Source organism: Mus caroli, chromosome 9, assembly GCF_900094665.2.
Source record: "Mus caroli chromosome 9, CAROLI_EIJ_v1.1, whole genome shotgun sequence".
Lineage (NCBI taxonomy): Eukaryota > Metazoa > Chordata > Mammalia > Rodentia > Muridae > Mus > Mus caroli.
Genome location: NC_034578.1, coordinates 52,348,138 through 52,363,970, shown reverse-complemented (window position 1 = coordinate 52,363,970; position 15,833 = coordinate 52,348,138). Strand labels below are relative to the sequence as shown.

At 40.7% G+C, this 15,833-nt stretch overlaps 1 protein-coding gene across 2 annotated transcripts in view; it reads left to right on the top strand.

The window, feature by feature from the left end:
* Scaper (S-phase cyclin A associated protein in the ER) overlaps nucleotides 1–15,833 on the top strand; it is a 343,420-nt gene that overhangs the window by 273,828 nt on the left and 53,759 nt on the right. For both annotated transcript variants that reach the window (XM_021171564.2, XM_029481364.1), the window contains exon 27: nucleotides 9,456–9,688. In XM_021171564.2, the coding sequence (XP_021027223.1) occupies nucleotides 9,456–9,688 (233 nt within the window). The remainder of the gene's footprint in view (nucleotides 1–9,455; nucleotides 9,689–15,833) is intronic.

Below are 15,833 nucleotides of genomic sequence, written 5' to 3'. Positions count from 1 at the left end.
ATGGGTGGGTAGGGAAGTGGGGGGCGCTATGGGGGACTTTTGGGATAGTATTGGAAATGTAATTGAGGAAAATATGTAATAAAAATATTAAAAAAAAAAAAATCAAAGAATATTGTGTGGAAGAGTATACTTTGTAATAAGAATATGTGTATGATTCTACCAGAGAACTTTCAGATCTGATAAACACTTTAAGTAAAGAAGCTAGATACAAAATCAGCAAGTTAGCTTTCCTATCTGACAACAATAAACATGCTGAGAACAAAATCAGGAAAACAACCCCATGTACAGTAGCTTTCAAAAGACTTTGGAATAAACCTAACCAAGGAAGTCAAAGACTTATACTTTAATGAACATTTTTTAAATGCTGAGGAACTTGAAGATAAAAGTAAAATTTGAAAAGAATGCTCATATTTTTGAATCAGCAAAATTGTTTTTGTGGAAATGGCTGTATTAATAGAAGCTATCTATAAACCCAGTATAATCCTCCATCAAAATTCTAATGAGTTTCTTCACAGAAATAAAAAAAAAAATCCTAAAATTCATATGAAAGCATAGAAGACACAGAAACAGCTAAGGAATCCTGGGCAAAAAGAACAATGCTAGAGGTATCACTGATGTGATTTCAAGGTGACCAAAAGAAAGGGCACTAACATAAAGACTGCCACAGCAGGCCAGGGACATGGGTCCACAGGGAGAAGCACTTGCCGCCCAGCCTGATGACCTCAGCTGTGCCTGGAACCCATGTGAAAAAACACATATTAGCATTTATAATTGCTGCCCTTTTACCAAGAGATGGGAGGCCAAAAGAGGAGAGAGCCTGCCTCATACAAGATAGTAGGTAAGAACAAGATAGTAGGTAAGAACAAGATAGTAGGTAAGAACCAACTCCTGAAAGTTATCTTCTGTTCTCCACACTTTTGCCAAGGCAGACATACATACTACTACATCCACACACAACAAATGACTTTTTTTAATTTTTAAAAGACAAATAAATCAATGGAATAAAAAAAAAAAAAACAAAGGGTGTGGGGGACTTTTGGGATAGCATTGGAAATGTAATTGAGGAAAAGATGTAATAAAAAATATTTAAAAAAAAAAAAACAAGACACAACCACCTGATTTATGGACAGGTGCCAAAACACACTGGACAGAAGACAGCCTCTTCTACAAATGATGGTAGGAAAATTGGAATACCCACATAGAGAGGAATTAAACTAGAGCTCTTTCTCTTTTGCACAAAAATCAGCTCAGAAGTGATTAAAAACTAAGTCTAAAACCTGAAACTCTGCAGCTACTAGGGAAACACTAAAAGAGAAATAGGGAAGGACTTTCTGCAAGGGATTCCAGTAGCTCAGGATGGCAAAACCCCAAAATTAACAAGTGGGATTACATTAAATTTAAAAGTTTCTGCACAGTACAGGATAGTAGTGACCAAATAAAAACAAACAAAAAAACCCTACAGAAAAAGAGAGAAATTGTTAGCTCTACTTCTGATATATAAAGAATTCCAAAAAGAAAATCCAAAAGAAACAAAGAAAGAAAGCAATCCAGTTAATAAATGGGCTAATGAAATGCATAGCTCTCAGAAATCTTTAATAACCTTAGCCAAAGGGGAAATTCAATTTAAGAGTTCATTCAGAATGGCTATATTTAAGAAAATAAATGGCAGATGCCTTCAAGAGTGAGATGGGCCTTACACCGTGTTAGTAGGATTGTTAAGTCAACAACTGTGGAAATCAGTATGAAGATTCTTCAAAAAGCTAAAAATAGAATGTGCATGTGACTGAGCACCACTCTTGGGTGTATGAACCCAAAGGACTCTTAAGCCATCATAGCTCAGACACATATGCACATCTAATACTATTATAGTGCTATTCACTGTAGCCAATATTATGGAACCAATTAAGTGTCCACTACCAAGTAGGTAAAGAAACTGGTATATTTATAGAGTGGAGGTTATTAATTCTCAAAACAGAATAAAGGACAATGGTTATAATTTAAAGATTGTCATATTAAATAAAATAAGTCAGATATTGGCTGGGTTAGGCAGTTGCCAAGCCTGACATCCTGGGTTAGGACTCACATGGTGGAGGGAGAGGACTGACTCTGACAGGTTGTCCTTTGACTATCACTTGTATGGTATGTGCATGAGCTTATAAACACACCACACCACACCATACACACACACATACATACATACATATATACATGAATATTTATTTTAAATGGCAAATATTGTATCTTTTCTCTCATTTGTGGGTCCATGAAAATAGAGACAAGACTAGAGGGATGAGGTGCATGAATGAGAAAAGAGAATGTGTCAGGGACAGACATGAGCAAGGTATATGATAAATGTGTGTGAAAATCACCATGTTAATATATTCCACTAACAAAGTTAAGTTGAAGAGAATATGTATATAAAACCATTTGTAGTTTGCTGCTATTATAAGAGTGAAATAATGACATAACCGAGTAGTATAAGAATGTATACTAAAGAGAAGGTGGTGACTCGATGCAGGACCCATGGTTCAATCAAAAGGCAGGCAAGGAAAAAAGAGAGAAAGAAAAATACATTAAGGAATACATTTTCACCTGTTTAAAAAGAATGGTTTTAGAGTTTTGTCTGAGAGTTTAGAATTAAAAGGACCAAAAGCTACATGGCTCTTTCCCCAGACAAGGTCTGCTGCTGTACAGTGAGGAGGAGGAGTTAGCTGTAAGCCAAGCAGGTAACCTTTCTCTGCCCACAACAGATCACCCACCCCCAAAGGGGAATGTGTCTCATACCTATGTAATACAGATGTTCAAAAAGCAGGGCCTTGGGTAGGAATGTTTTAAGGCAGGGAAAAATTCAGCATTATTCTTGTCCCAGCTATTCTGTAGTAAGTGAATTCAAATTGAAGTATTGGTCATAAGCAGATGGCAGATCTATGTAATTGTGTACCTCAGCTAATAAAGGTTTCCCAAGAGAACAAGCTGCTTACATGGTACCTCTCCTTCACATGGAAGTAAAGCTGGGCGCTGCTTTGAATAGTTGTCTTCAGCAGTATGTGTACCTTTTCTGTAGAGTTCTGCTTGTTTTCCTTGGTAGCAAAACTTGGTTTGGGGCCTTATAAAGAGTTATCTTGTGCCACTGAAGCTAAGCCTCTCTTTACCTTACTTCTGGCAATTTGATACCTCTTCTACCTGAAATCCTTTTCTCTATTAAAACACTGCCATAAATTGGTCCTCCTCCTTACTTTCTTCCAGCCTTTCCCTAATTCAACTACAGGGCCCCCGACTTCCGTCCACTGGTTGGATGTAAGTGTCTCATCTGTCTCAGTCAGCTGCTTGTTGGGCTTCTGTAAAGAACACATGGCCTCCGAGGGCATTTTCCCCCATGCTGTCTGGATAAGTTGCCTGCAGCCTCGGCCCTGAGGCTTTGGGGATGCACTCCTAGTGGCTGCACTCTCCCTAGCCACAGATAGCCCACGAAAACCAAGCCTTGGAGAGTGGGCTTGAGTACAACTCATACCCACAGTCCGAGCCCTTGATGGAGCAACACCATGGTGCGCGCACGTTCATGAAGTAATGTGTGAACACTCTAGTTGTTATTGGTTGAATTTAGCTTAAAAACTCCGGTCTGGCATGGCAAAATTGCTCTACTCTTGAGGGCCCAATGGAGACATCGTGCCAAGAAACAATCTGCGTGAACCGCACACGGACCCCACTGGGACACCCATACAGACAGCAAGCCTGCACCACTACAGCTCAGCTCCGGAGGATCTGAAAGCAAGGAACATTGAGTTGAGTTGGGAGCTAGGTCACGCCCGCCAGATGGGAAAGGTTAGTGAGGAGTGTGTGTGAACAAGTACGGGCCCATTTATTTGCATTTGCTGTTTATGAATAAATAAAAAGTGTTAGAACCTTTTCCACTGAGTTTCGAGGAATTTGCTTTCTGCCCCATTTTATGGCAGTTCACACAACATTTATAGTTGGCAGGATGTTGTCTCCGTTAGGCCCTCAGGAGCTGAGCAGTTTTGCCATGCCAGACTGGAGTTTTTAAGCTAAATTTTTATATTTTACTGCAGTTCGCGACAGCCTCTCAGAGGACAGCCATTCAGAGCTCCTGTCTGTAAGCACACATCAGTAATAGTGTCAGACCTTGAGATGGATCCCAAGTTGGGCTTTGCCCTCAGTCTCTACTCCATTTTTAATCTCTGCAATTCTTTTAGACAGGAACAATTCTTGGTCAGAATTTTTGACTGGAATGGCAACCTCGTCCCTCCATTTGATACCCTGTCCTACTGGTGGTGGATTATACAATTTCCCTCTCCACTGTTGGGCATTTCATCTAAAGTCCCTCCCTTCAGCCCTAAGCTTCTCTTACTTCCCAAGTCTCTGGTACATTCTAGAGTGTCCACCCACCTCCCACCCCCTGAGGTTGCATATTTCCATTCATTCTGCTGGCCCTCAGGGCTTCTCTCCTGTCTCCCCTCCCCATACCTGATCATGTTTCTATTCCCCCCTCCTCCTCTCCTCTCCCACCTAGATCCCTCCTTCTCTCTGACTCCCATGATTGCTTTCTTCTCCCTCCCAAGTAGGATTGAAGCATCCTCACTTGGCCCATCTGCTTGTTAACCCTCTTGAGTTCTATGGATTGTTGTCATAGGTATTCTGTACTTTTTGGGCTAATATTGACTTACTGCCTCACAGAGATTTTTAAACAAATTATTCAGGACCTGTGGACACCAGAGAGCCATACAGAAATATAAATCATTAAAAATCTTTTCCCAGGCAGGAGAGTTGGCTCTGCCTCTTTTGGGTGCAGTACTTGGGTGAGATAGCCAAGACAGTGCTGGAGAGCTGGCATTGGTCGTGTGGGTGTAGAGAGAGATGACCAGATAGATGACTATGGCTTGAATGTGGGAAAGCTAGCCCCACCCCTCTTCTAAACAAAGCAGTAGAGCTGACCTTAGTGGAGCTGGCCAGCTCAGGTGTGCCACCCAGGACCAAATCTAAGGCTTTGATTTGTACTACTACCCCATCTGCTGGAGCACATAAAGGTGCAAGTCCTACAGATCCAAAGCTGCAGGATCTCCATGACACAGGGCAACCACAGGCTATCCAAGAGAAGTCCTGGTGAGGATCCAGTGTTGATAATATAAGAGAAGCCAGAGGCCATAAACAAGACCAATGACTCATTGCAATGGACATTTGCAAGTGAAGATGTTTAGACAAAAGGGTGTACTATGTGACATACTGCAGCTTCCACAATGAGACTTTGTTTTGTTTATTTAATTTATTTTACTTCTTTTTACTTTGGATAGGGAGGTTGCAAGGGTGAAGGATGGATACAAAGGGACAGAGAAATGAGTGATTAGGACATATGATATAAAATTCACAAAGAATCAATAAACAGTTGAAAAACCATACTTTGCCAAATTCGTGACGCTTGAACTTCTAGAAACCTCTGCCTCCTGGCACCATGTTACATACTTGAGGTTTGAAGAATACAGAGTTCCACACAGTGGAATTGACTAATGGGACTAGGCAGTGGGTCCTGACAAGAACATACCATGAAACAGGTCTTACATGGGAGGGTCATTAAAGAGGGGTACAAGAGGCAGCCTCTGGGGGAGAGAGAGAGAAAAGAAGAGAAAGGGAGAACACCAGGGAAACTGTGACTTTTACTGGGGCTGTGGTGCATGCGCAAAGGGGCATGTGACAGTGTCCCTTGGGCAGCTAGAGATGATATATCTTGTTGCTGGATACCTTGAAAACTGGTTGTAAAAATGTCTGATTGCTAACGTTGACTGTCTCAAGAGAACAGACTTAAAAATATTAATAGTGCACCGGATGGTTTTTAGTGTCAACTTGACACAAGCTGGAATTATCACAGAGAAAGGAGCCTCCCTTGAGGAAGTGCCTCCATGAGATACAGCTGTAAGGCATTTTCTTGATGAGTGATCAAGAATGGGAGGGCCCCTTGTGGGTGGTGCCATCCCTGGGCTGTGGTCCTGGGTTCTATAAGAAAAGAAGCTGGGCAAGCAGCACCCTCCATGGCCTCTGCATCAGCTCCTGCCTCCAAGTTCCTGCCCTATGTGAGTTCCCATCCTGACTTCCTTTGGTGATGAACAGCAGTGTGGAAGTGTACTAAATAAACCCTTTCTTCCCCGAGTTGCTTCTTGATCATGATGTTTTGTGTAGGAATACAAACCCTGACTAAGACAGTTAGAATTTACCAGTAGGAGAGAACTGGGTCTCTTCCTAGTCAAGTATGACATGCCTTTCAAACAGATCTTGTCAAAACAGATTTTTTTTTTATTGGATCCAGACTGATTGACATACCTGGGCATGAATCTTTAGGATAAAAAAAAATTCTGCCCCCTCCAAAAGAAAAAATAATCTCCTTGTGGGAGCTGTAGTGTGTCCCAGTGTATTCGAAGATATACCCTTTTGTCTGCACTTCTTTACTTGCAAATGCAGCTGATGAGGTATAGAATCAGCTCTCCACTCTCATGACCCCAGGATGGTGAGGGGCAGGCATCTTGCCCTCACCCACACCACCTTACAGAAGACGAGTAGCAGGGCCAGCTCTCCCAGGCTCCTATCCTCAGGGCTGGCTCACCTGCACCTCCCACTCCCTCTGAAACAAAGACCAGCTCTACTGTGCCTCCTGCACAAGGTGCAGGCCTATCTCCTGAGCTGTTGAGTGGCGGGCCAGCTCTCCCAGAATTCCCAGGGGGTGGGTAGGGCCAGCTCTGAACAGCCTTCAGACATCAATATGGACCCAGGTGGCAGCTCAGACCAGGGACTTCTGCCTGGCCTTTGGTAGAACATATCACCTGTTGCTGCAGAGCACAAACCCAGACATGCCCTCAGTGAGGGCTACCAAGGCCTTCCGTAGCATCACTGGCTACTCACGTCAGGCTCTTCTTCACTATCTCGAATCTCCAGTTCAACCTCTCTTCATTGTGCTCCCACTGTTCTGCTTCTCTTTTATCTGTCCACCACTTACTTGCTCATCTTAGTGGCTCCAGGGCCCTCTGGGGGTCTGGGGTCCGCTCAGGAATCATATGCCCTACCAGTACTGTGTGGCACCTGGGAGGGGTCATTGAGGGCTTTCTCCTCACCTGAGCCCTGTGACTCCAGACTGGGAATCACTTCTCAGGCTTGCTCTGCCAGCTGAGGCTATGCTGTGCGTGGCTGGGGGTCATGTCCAAGATTACTAGGTTGAAAGAAAGTCTCCAATATAAAATACAGAGAAGTCAGAGCAGGGAGAAGTCATGCAAAATATAAAAGAAAATCTCCTTTAAAATCAGTTTTTCTTTAAAACCTGTAATTTCACAAAATTAAAGATATAATTAATTAAATGAAAATCATCATGAAGGAGCTGGGAAGATTCCAAATCAGTAAAGCACTTGTTCCACAAGCAGGAGGACCAAAAATATCAAAGCATGCATTGCCAAAACCCACATAAAAAGCCAGGTGCAGTGATATACACCTGTAATCCCACCATTGGCAAGATGGAGAGACAGAGACTGGAGTGAGAACCTCTGGCTCAAACAAAAGACAGAAGGTGCTTGAGGAGCAATATAATGTGACTCTAGTTTATTTTTCAATTTTTTTCTTTTTTTACTGGATATTTTCTTTATTTACATTTCAAGTGTTATCCCTTTTCCTGGTTCTCCCTGACCCCAGAAACCCCCTATTTCATTCCCTCTCCCCCTGTTTCTATGAGGGTGTTCTCCCACCCACCTGCCCTGGCATTCCCCTACACTGGGGTATCAAGCCTTCACAGGACCAATGGCCTCATCTCCTATTGATGCTCAACAAGACCATCCTCTCCTACATATGTGACTGGAGCCATGGGTTCCTCCATGTGTACTCTTTGGTTGGTGGTTTATTCCCTGGGAGCTCTGGAGCGGGGATAGGTGGGGGAGGCCTGGTTGGTTGATATTGTTGTTCTTCCTATGGGGTTGCAAACCCCTTCAGCTCCTTCAGTCCTTTCTCTAACTCCTCCATTGTGGACCCCATGCTCAGTCAGTCCAATGATTGGCTGCAAATGTCCACCTCTGTACTTGTCAGGCTCTGGCAGAGGCTCTCATGAGACAGCTATATGAGGCTCCTGTCAGCATGCACTTCTTGGCATCCACAATAGTGTCTGGGTTTGGTGACTATATGGGATGGATCCCCAGGTAGATGGCCTTTCCTTCAGTCTCTGCTCCACACTTTGTTTCCGTATTTCCTCCCGTGAGTGTTTTGTTCCCCCTTCTAAGAAGGACCAAAGCATCCACACTTTGGTCTTCCTTCTTCTTGAGCTTTATGTGGTCTGTGAATTGTATCTTGGGTATTCCGAGCTTTTAGGCTACTATCCACCTATCAGTGAGTGCATACCAAGTGTGTTCTTTTGTGACTGGGTTACCTCACTCAGGATGATATTTTCCAGTTCCATCTATATGCCTAAGAATTTCATGAAGTCATTGTTTTTAATAACTGAGTAGTATCCCATTGTGTAAATGTACCACATTTTCTGTATCCATTCCTCTGTTGAAGGACATCTGGGTTCTTTCCATCTTCTGGCTATTATAAATAAGGCTGCATGAACATAGTGGAGCATGTGTCCTTGTTATACATTGGAGCATCTTTTGGAACATCCTGCTGTCACCTGAGTTTTTGATCACAACATCCTGACTGTTGTGAGGCGAAATCTCAGGGTTGTTTTGATTTGCATTTCCTTGATAACTAAGGATGTTGAACATTTCTTAAGGTGCTTCTCTGCCATTCAAGATTCCTTAGTTGAGAATTCTTTGTTTAGCTCTGTACCCCATTTTTAATAGGATTACTTGGTTCTCTGGAGTCTAACTTCTTGAGTTCTTTGTATGTAATGTCTATTAGCCCTCTATCAGATGTACAGTTGGTAAAGATCTTTTCCCAATCTCTTGGTTGCCATTTTGTCCTATTGACAGGGTCCTTTGCTTTAAAGAAGCTTTGCAATTTTGTGAGGTCGACTCTGTTTTTTAAAAAAGGAGCTTTTTGCCATTTTGTAAAAAGAAATGCAAATGTTGTCCTACTAGAGATATTTAAGAATCCATTCTCACATGAAACAGTGTTGAGTGTATAAACTTAGTCCATACAAAATTTTAATATAGTTCTATGCCAATCCTTGTGATAGCATTTTATGTGCATTACCTCAGTTAGCCACTTCAGGAACCTATAATGTAGACATGTTATTATCCCTGTTTTATAGATAAAAAATTAGAATTTAGAAAAAATAATATTCATATGACTAATAAAGGCAAAGGTGGAATTTGACTGGCCACCTAATCTCAGAGCCAACATCCTTGAATGTCTCATTGCCTCGGTAGAATTTCAGAAATTATTTAAATTATCAGAAAATATTATGATTGTAGAACTTTTACAAATCATCTCTGTCCAATTGTCACTGAAGCATACTCACTGTTTCTTATTTTTAGGTTTATGTTCCAGATGAAAATAATGCTGTTTTAGGAAGAAATACAAATAAACAAGTTTTTGAAGGCTTGACGACTGGACTTCTCAGAGCTGGTGCTGTGGTTTTTAGCTGTCTGATTGCCAACCGACCAGATGGAAACAGCCGTCCAGCTACACCAAAAATATCAACACAGGAAATGAAAAACAAACCCTCACAAGGTGATGCTTTTAACAGTCGAGTGCAAGACCTTATCAGGTAAAAGCACTACACTTCTTTAAAAAAAAATTTAATATTAATATAATTAGAACTTAAGACTCTCCAAATAGCTGTAGTTTTTGCAGCATGGTCCATAACTTTTTGGTAGAATCTAACCCATCATTTGTAGAAAGAAGGAAAAGCAACATAAAGCTCAACTGCCACTCTTGAATGTGGGACCAGAGTCCTATAGCTTCTCAGTAGCAACACTTCGCTTCTCAGAGTATCCGAGCGCCTGTCTCAGTCACAGTTTTAGTTAAGACTTAATATAACAAGAGTTCCATTATGGAGGACTTGTTAGAGCTAAGGCTTTGGAGTCTTTGCAGCCATGTAAGTGTACAGCTTCTCATTTAAACTAGATGAGGAAATTGTTCAGGGAGGTTAAGTGCTTTGGCCAAGGTTATGTAATGAGTTAAAAAGTCGAGTGGAAAGCTGAGACTGGAGCTCACATCTACTTAGACTGTCAACATCTGTACACTTTCCTCCACACAAATGCAGCAGTGTCTGACACCTGTTCAGGCTTGCCTTGCTTCCTTCAAAGGTCTCCTTTGCTCCAGGGAAATTAACTCCTACTTTAACATCTGAACTTTTTTTCCCCCTGTGAATCTTGAATCAGGTAGAATGTTTAATTTCCCAGCAGGGTTTCATCTGGTGTTAGTCAGTTACTGTTGCACCACTCAGCAAGCCTTCTGTGGTTTGCACTGATCTTTGGATTCCAAATCCTTGCAATTTGTTGCTCTATGAAACTTATGGTAGGTTAATAGAGAAAGAAAATGCCCTCCTCTGCACTGGTTTCTTTCACAGCTCATAAATTCCCTATGGCTTCTTGTGCTGCTTCATTGGGACGAGTTGTTTCATTCAGTATCTTTCCTTCACTCCCCCTTTCATCTCCCTGCCCTCTTTTTCGAGCATATTTATTGCTGGAGAGCACCAGGCCCTTCGGGTCCACAACCATTTATCTTAAAGCACTTGACTTTTACCCTCCCTGCCCTTTCTCTCAGTTGCTTGATCCCATTCAATTTCCTCATGTCCTTTTGGTCATTGTAGAACTTAGCCATCCCTGATGATGAATGTCATTGTGTCCCAGCATTCTCCCTTAGGGATGTTGTGAGCCCCTCCTTTGACTGTGGTGACGCAGAAGGTCCAGCCTAATGCTTTAGTACAATTCCAGTCCACCTTCTAGGAGAAAATGCGTGTATTTTCACATAGATTACTAAGTTGCCAAATCCTTCTTTTTCTAATTTTTTTATTTTTTATAGCTGTCACTCTCTTCAGACACATCAGAAGAGGGCATCAGATCCCATTACAGATGGTTGTGAGCCACTGTGTAGTTGCTGAGAATTGAACTCAGGACCTTTGGAAGAGAAGTCAGTGCCCTTAACCACTGAGCCATCTCTCCAGTCCCCTGCCAAATCCTTCTTAAAGGAAGAAGTTACTGTGGCGGAAATAGCAGTACTTTTCTGTCATGACAGATAACAGGTGTAACTTTGAAAAGATGATAAACAAGCACAGTACTTGAGAATAAACCCTTTGAAATATTATTTTCTTAAAGATATGCATTATAATATTGATTTGCTAAGCCTGGAGGTAGGACTTGTTTTGACTCATCTCAGTAATGATTTTATGGAACTCGCTCCCTTTGCCAGTGAGGATGCCTTACAGAGCACACAGAGCATAAGTATTCATTTCCATGTTTGTTTGTTTTTTAACCTTCCCAAATATTACCTGGCAGGAGACCATACTTTAATCTCTGCTACACCATGGGCAGTGTTGTCAGTTGTAGAGGTAAGTGGGAAGGTATTATTGCAGTCTCTGGAGCTGCTGCTGTCTGACTTGGCCCATAACTGGATGTTGAACAGAGCCAGAGCAAACCCTGACACAGGTCTCTTTCTTCTTACCTAGCACAGAACAGGACGGATATATCTTTTTCAGTATTTAATTATTCAGTTTTTAAATGCATCAACACACACAAAAACAATATTGTAGATACTATGCTCTAACAACTGGTAAGTGTTTTTCTCTTTTAATCTCAGATTTTAGATTTTTTTTTCTTATTGTAAATAAAACAAACATCACAGCTAGAATGACCTTTGTCAGTTTTCCCTATTCTTTCTCTTCTAAGACCTACATCATTATCTTAGAGTGAATAGACATCATCCCATGTCTGTTCTATGTGTCTGTGTGAACATGTGTGAATATCCATAAACAATATATTGTACTTTAAATTTGTATGACTTCTAATTTGTATGACTTCTTCTTTTTTTTTTTTTTCTGATTTTTTTCGGGACAGGGTTTCTCTTTATAGCCCTGACTGTCCTGGAACTTACTCTGTAGAACTCAGAAATCTGCCTGCCTCTGCCTCCCTAGTGCTGGGATTAAAGGCATGCGCAACCACCACCTGGCTCTTGTATGACTTCTTAACAATTATATGAACACTCTGATAATATTTGCCAATTACTTGTTGATACAATTAAATTCAACATGCTTTAATGTTGTTAATTTTAGCTGTTCTACAGTTCTGCTCTATAGATAAGCCCATAATATTTATTTACCTGTTCCCTTAGGAAACTGATTCCTCCTTTTCACTGTTCACTAAAAAAATGGAGCCAATACCTTATAGACATGTTCTGCGTTTTGTGTCATTTTCAAGGTCATGTACTTACAACAGGAATTGTGAAGGATAAAATAAATGAATGTTCATCTTTGCCGTATAATACCACACTGTTCTCCCTAATAACTATATAATTTTTCCATTTCTAAAATCAAAAAACAAAAGTTCCTACTTCCCATATCTTAGCTTTTATAATTCTCATAGACATAAAATGGTAAGTGGCTATTATCTTCATTTACATTGTACTTTTTATTAGTGATGGAGAACATTGTTCATTACCATTATCTATATCAATCAGAATTTGGTTGTAGAAAACAGAAACCACTGTAACAAATTTAAAATGAAAGGATTTAATGTAGAAAATTAGGTGCCTACAAAATTATGTTTGTTCTCCAGAAACTCCCAAAACAATAATGTAAAACTGTAGAGCTGTTATATCTGTAGCCATCAAGGACTGCTAGCTCTTTAAAAGTTAAGAATTGCGCCAGAGCAAGTGACTGAAGAGATCGATCACTCAGTGAGTAAGAGTGCTGGTCATGAACTAAGTTCAAATGCCTAGCACCTATGTAAAAACTGAGTATACCTGCTCCATGCCTGTGAGCCCAGTGTGCTCGCTAACCTGACAGTATGCTTCAGGTTCAGTGAGAGACCCTGTCTAAAAAATAGGTGGAAAACTTTAAGAGTTTAAATTACATTGATCTAAGGGAGTATGCACTGGAGACTGAATTTCAATCACATTTCCTATGGATAGTGTACTGGACAGTACACAAGTCTATATTCCTCATTTTCCTTAGTTCTAACAATTAGTAAAAAGGAGTGGGAGGGAGCAGCTTTTAACAATGTGAAGCCATTGTTTAGGATGGTGGGCAGGCCTGTTTGTTAAGAGCTAGGCAAAGCTACTCACTTGTTCATTCTCCCAGTCCCCTTCAACTGTCCTGGAGCTTAGTAACACAGACCTGTAATCCAAACTCTCCAGAGGCAGAAAATAGTGAATTGAAGCTGCTTAGGCTATACTACAAAACATTATCTCAAAGAAAAGGAAAATATCTCCATCTGGGTATATTTACTTCCATTTACCTAGGCAAGGCTTATTTCATGACTTGGAAGAATCTGTGTGCTCCAGGACTGGTACGCCTTTCTGATACAGTGGCCCTTTTTAGTATGCCATACACAGTTTCTTACGTTTCCTGTTGGAAGAATCTGTTATGTTCTGGCTTTGAGAGGTTTTCTTCTTGGAACATAGTAAAGATGCTGTTCTGTTGTCTTCTGACTCCATCATTTCCTATAAGAAATCAGCTTCTTGTATCATTTTCTCCTGTAAATAATGTGTCCTTTTTTGTCACTCCTCTCCAGACTTTGTCTTTGACTTTCTACAATTGACAGCCTGTTTAAATGTAGATCCTTTGTGCTTGTCCTGCCCACAGTTAGTTGAATTCCTTGAATCTATATAAATTGATGTTGTTATGCATAAACAGAAATCTATCCAAAAAGTACCTCTACAAAGAAATTTTTAACTATAGATGACTTTATTTGTAAGTTCTGTAAAACATTTCAGAAGGGAAAAAAATGCTACCAATCACACAAATTCTTTCTCAGAAAAGAGGAAAGAATACTTTGGGTTTTGATACCAATCAAAATACTTATTATTAGAAACACTAATAATAAGTCTGACAAAAATATTCCTCAAAGTCCCACATCAGTATCTCTTTGATGAATGTAGTGTAGAAATCCCTGACAAATGTTAGCATAGTTAAATCCAGCAACATACTAAAGGATGGTCAAGTGTGGTTTATTCTAGAAATAAAACACACTATCTTGATCTTTGTAACCCATATTAATTGATTGCCAAGGATAATAAAATGTCAAAGATTGTACCATTCTGTCAAGCTAAAATATTAGCCTGCTACAGTTTCATGGATGGCAGCAAAAGAGAGAAGAGTCCCTAGGTTAGAGAAAAATGAGTTTAATTTGGTTTTGCCCAACTGTCACAAGAACAACAGAAGATCAAACCAAGTAGATGCTGCGCATGAAGTTAGATTGTGACTCCCAATCCCTCTGTCTCTCCACCATGAATTTCACTTCCCAGTTTCATGCGCTTATTTGTTTAACCCAACAAACCCATTTGATGCTACCGTATGTAGGATATACATGGTGTGGGAACATGGGTACTGTTGTAGTAAAAATTTAATCTGAATTGAGGATTTCTACTACACCTTTGATCATTCAGTTCCCAGATAAAAGATACACAACTTTTTTATTTTTAGTAAGCCTTTAATGCATTAGAGCTGGGCTTATATCTACCCTCTAAGCTATTATGTCTACTTCTCTATAAATATCTCCAAATTATAACTTGCCATGTTCCATCTGGGCTGCTCTTAACTCCCACTGACCAGCTCTCATGGATGTGTTTTCATGATTCACTTACCTCATGGTAACTTTCTTCTCTCCACCTACCACTCCTTCCTCATGGTCTCTCCTCAGACCCCAAGTTCAGAAACCCAAACTCCAACATTTCTCTTCTGCCCAGCTATAGGCTGTAGGCATATTTATTCAACAAGGAGGGATAACTACACAAACATCGATTGTGTTGTGCAGGTTTTCTCATCCCTGGGGATGACAGTATTTAGCATTACAATATACTGCAAAAGACAAATCTCAACAGGGTAGCCCTCCTTGCCCTTACCCTGAAGAAAACTGACTTTACTTCCCTCAGCAGCCACCAGTTGCCAATAGCTCCTCAGCTAAAGGTGGGACTGAAGCAGCCTTTTTCTCCACCAGTTTAGGATTTTGGCTGGTGGGATTTCATGCAAATGTTGTGCATGTTGTCATAGCTATGAGTTCCTATGTGCAACATTTTATCATGTCTAGCAAACACTGTTTTGCTACAGATGATCTTCCCACCCCCATCTTCTGCAGTGATTCCTAGCCTTGCAGTGGGTAGAAGAATGGTATAGATGCCTAATTTAGAACATGGTCTCTTATCTCTACATAGGGCACTAACACTGGGTCTCTATATTAATCACCATCTACTACAAGAAGAAGCTTCTGCAATGAGGACTATGTATATTAATCTATGGGTATAACAATAAGAACTTAGGAGACAATATATTTCTATGTCCATTTAACAGAATACTAGGATTAGGTTCTGCCCTAAGCTATGACCTCACCAGCTGCAGGGGCCTAGTAAATGCTACCAGGCACAAGGTCTGGCTTTTAGAGAGGGCTTGAAATAAGGGAAATGAGTGGTTAGCCTCCTAACACTTGCACACTGTTGCACCAATTGGTATATAATGTCACATCAGTTGTTAGTGTACCCCACAGCGTTTACCTCTGGGTAAGAGTGTTACTTTTCAATAGCTGAGTAGTACTCCATTGTGTAAATGTACCACATTTTTTGTATCCACTCCTCTGTTGAGGGGCATCTGGGCTTTTTCCAGCTTCTGGCTATTATAAATAAGGCTGCTATGAACATAGTGGAGCATGTGTCCTTCTTACCGGTTGGAACATCTTCTGAATATATGCCCAGGAGAGGTA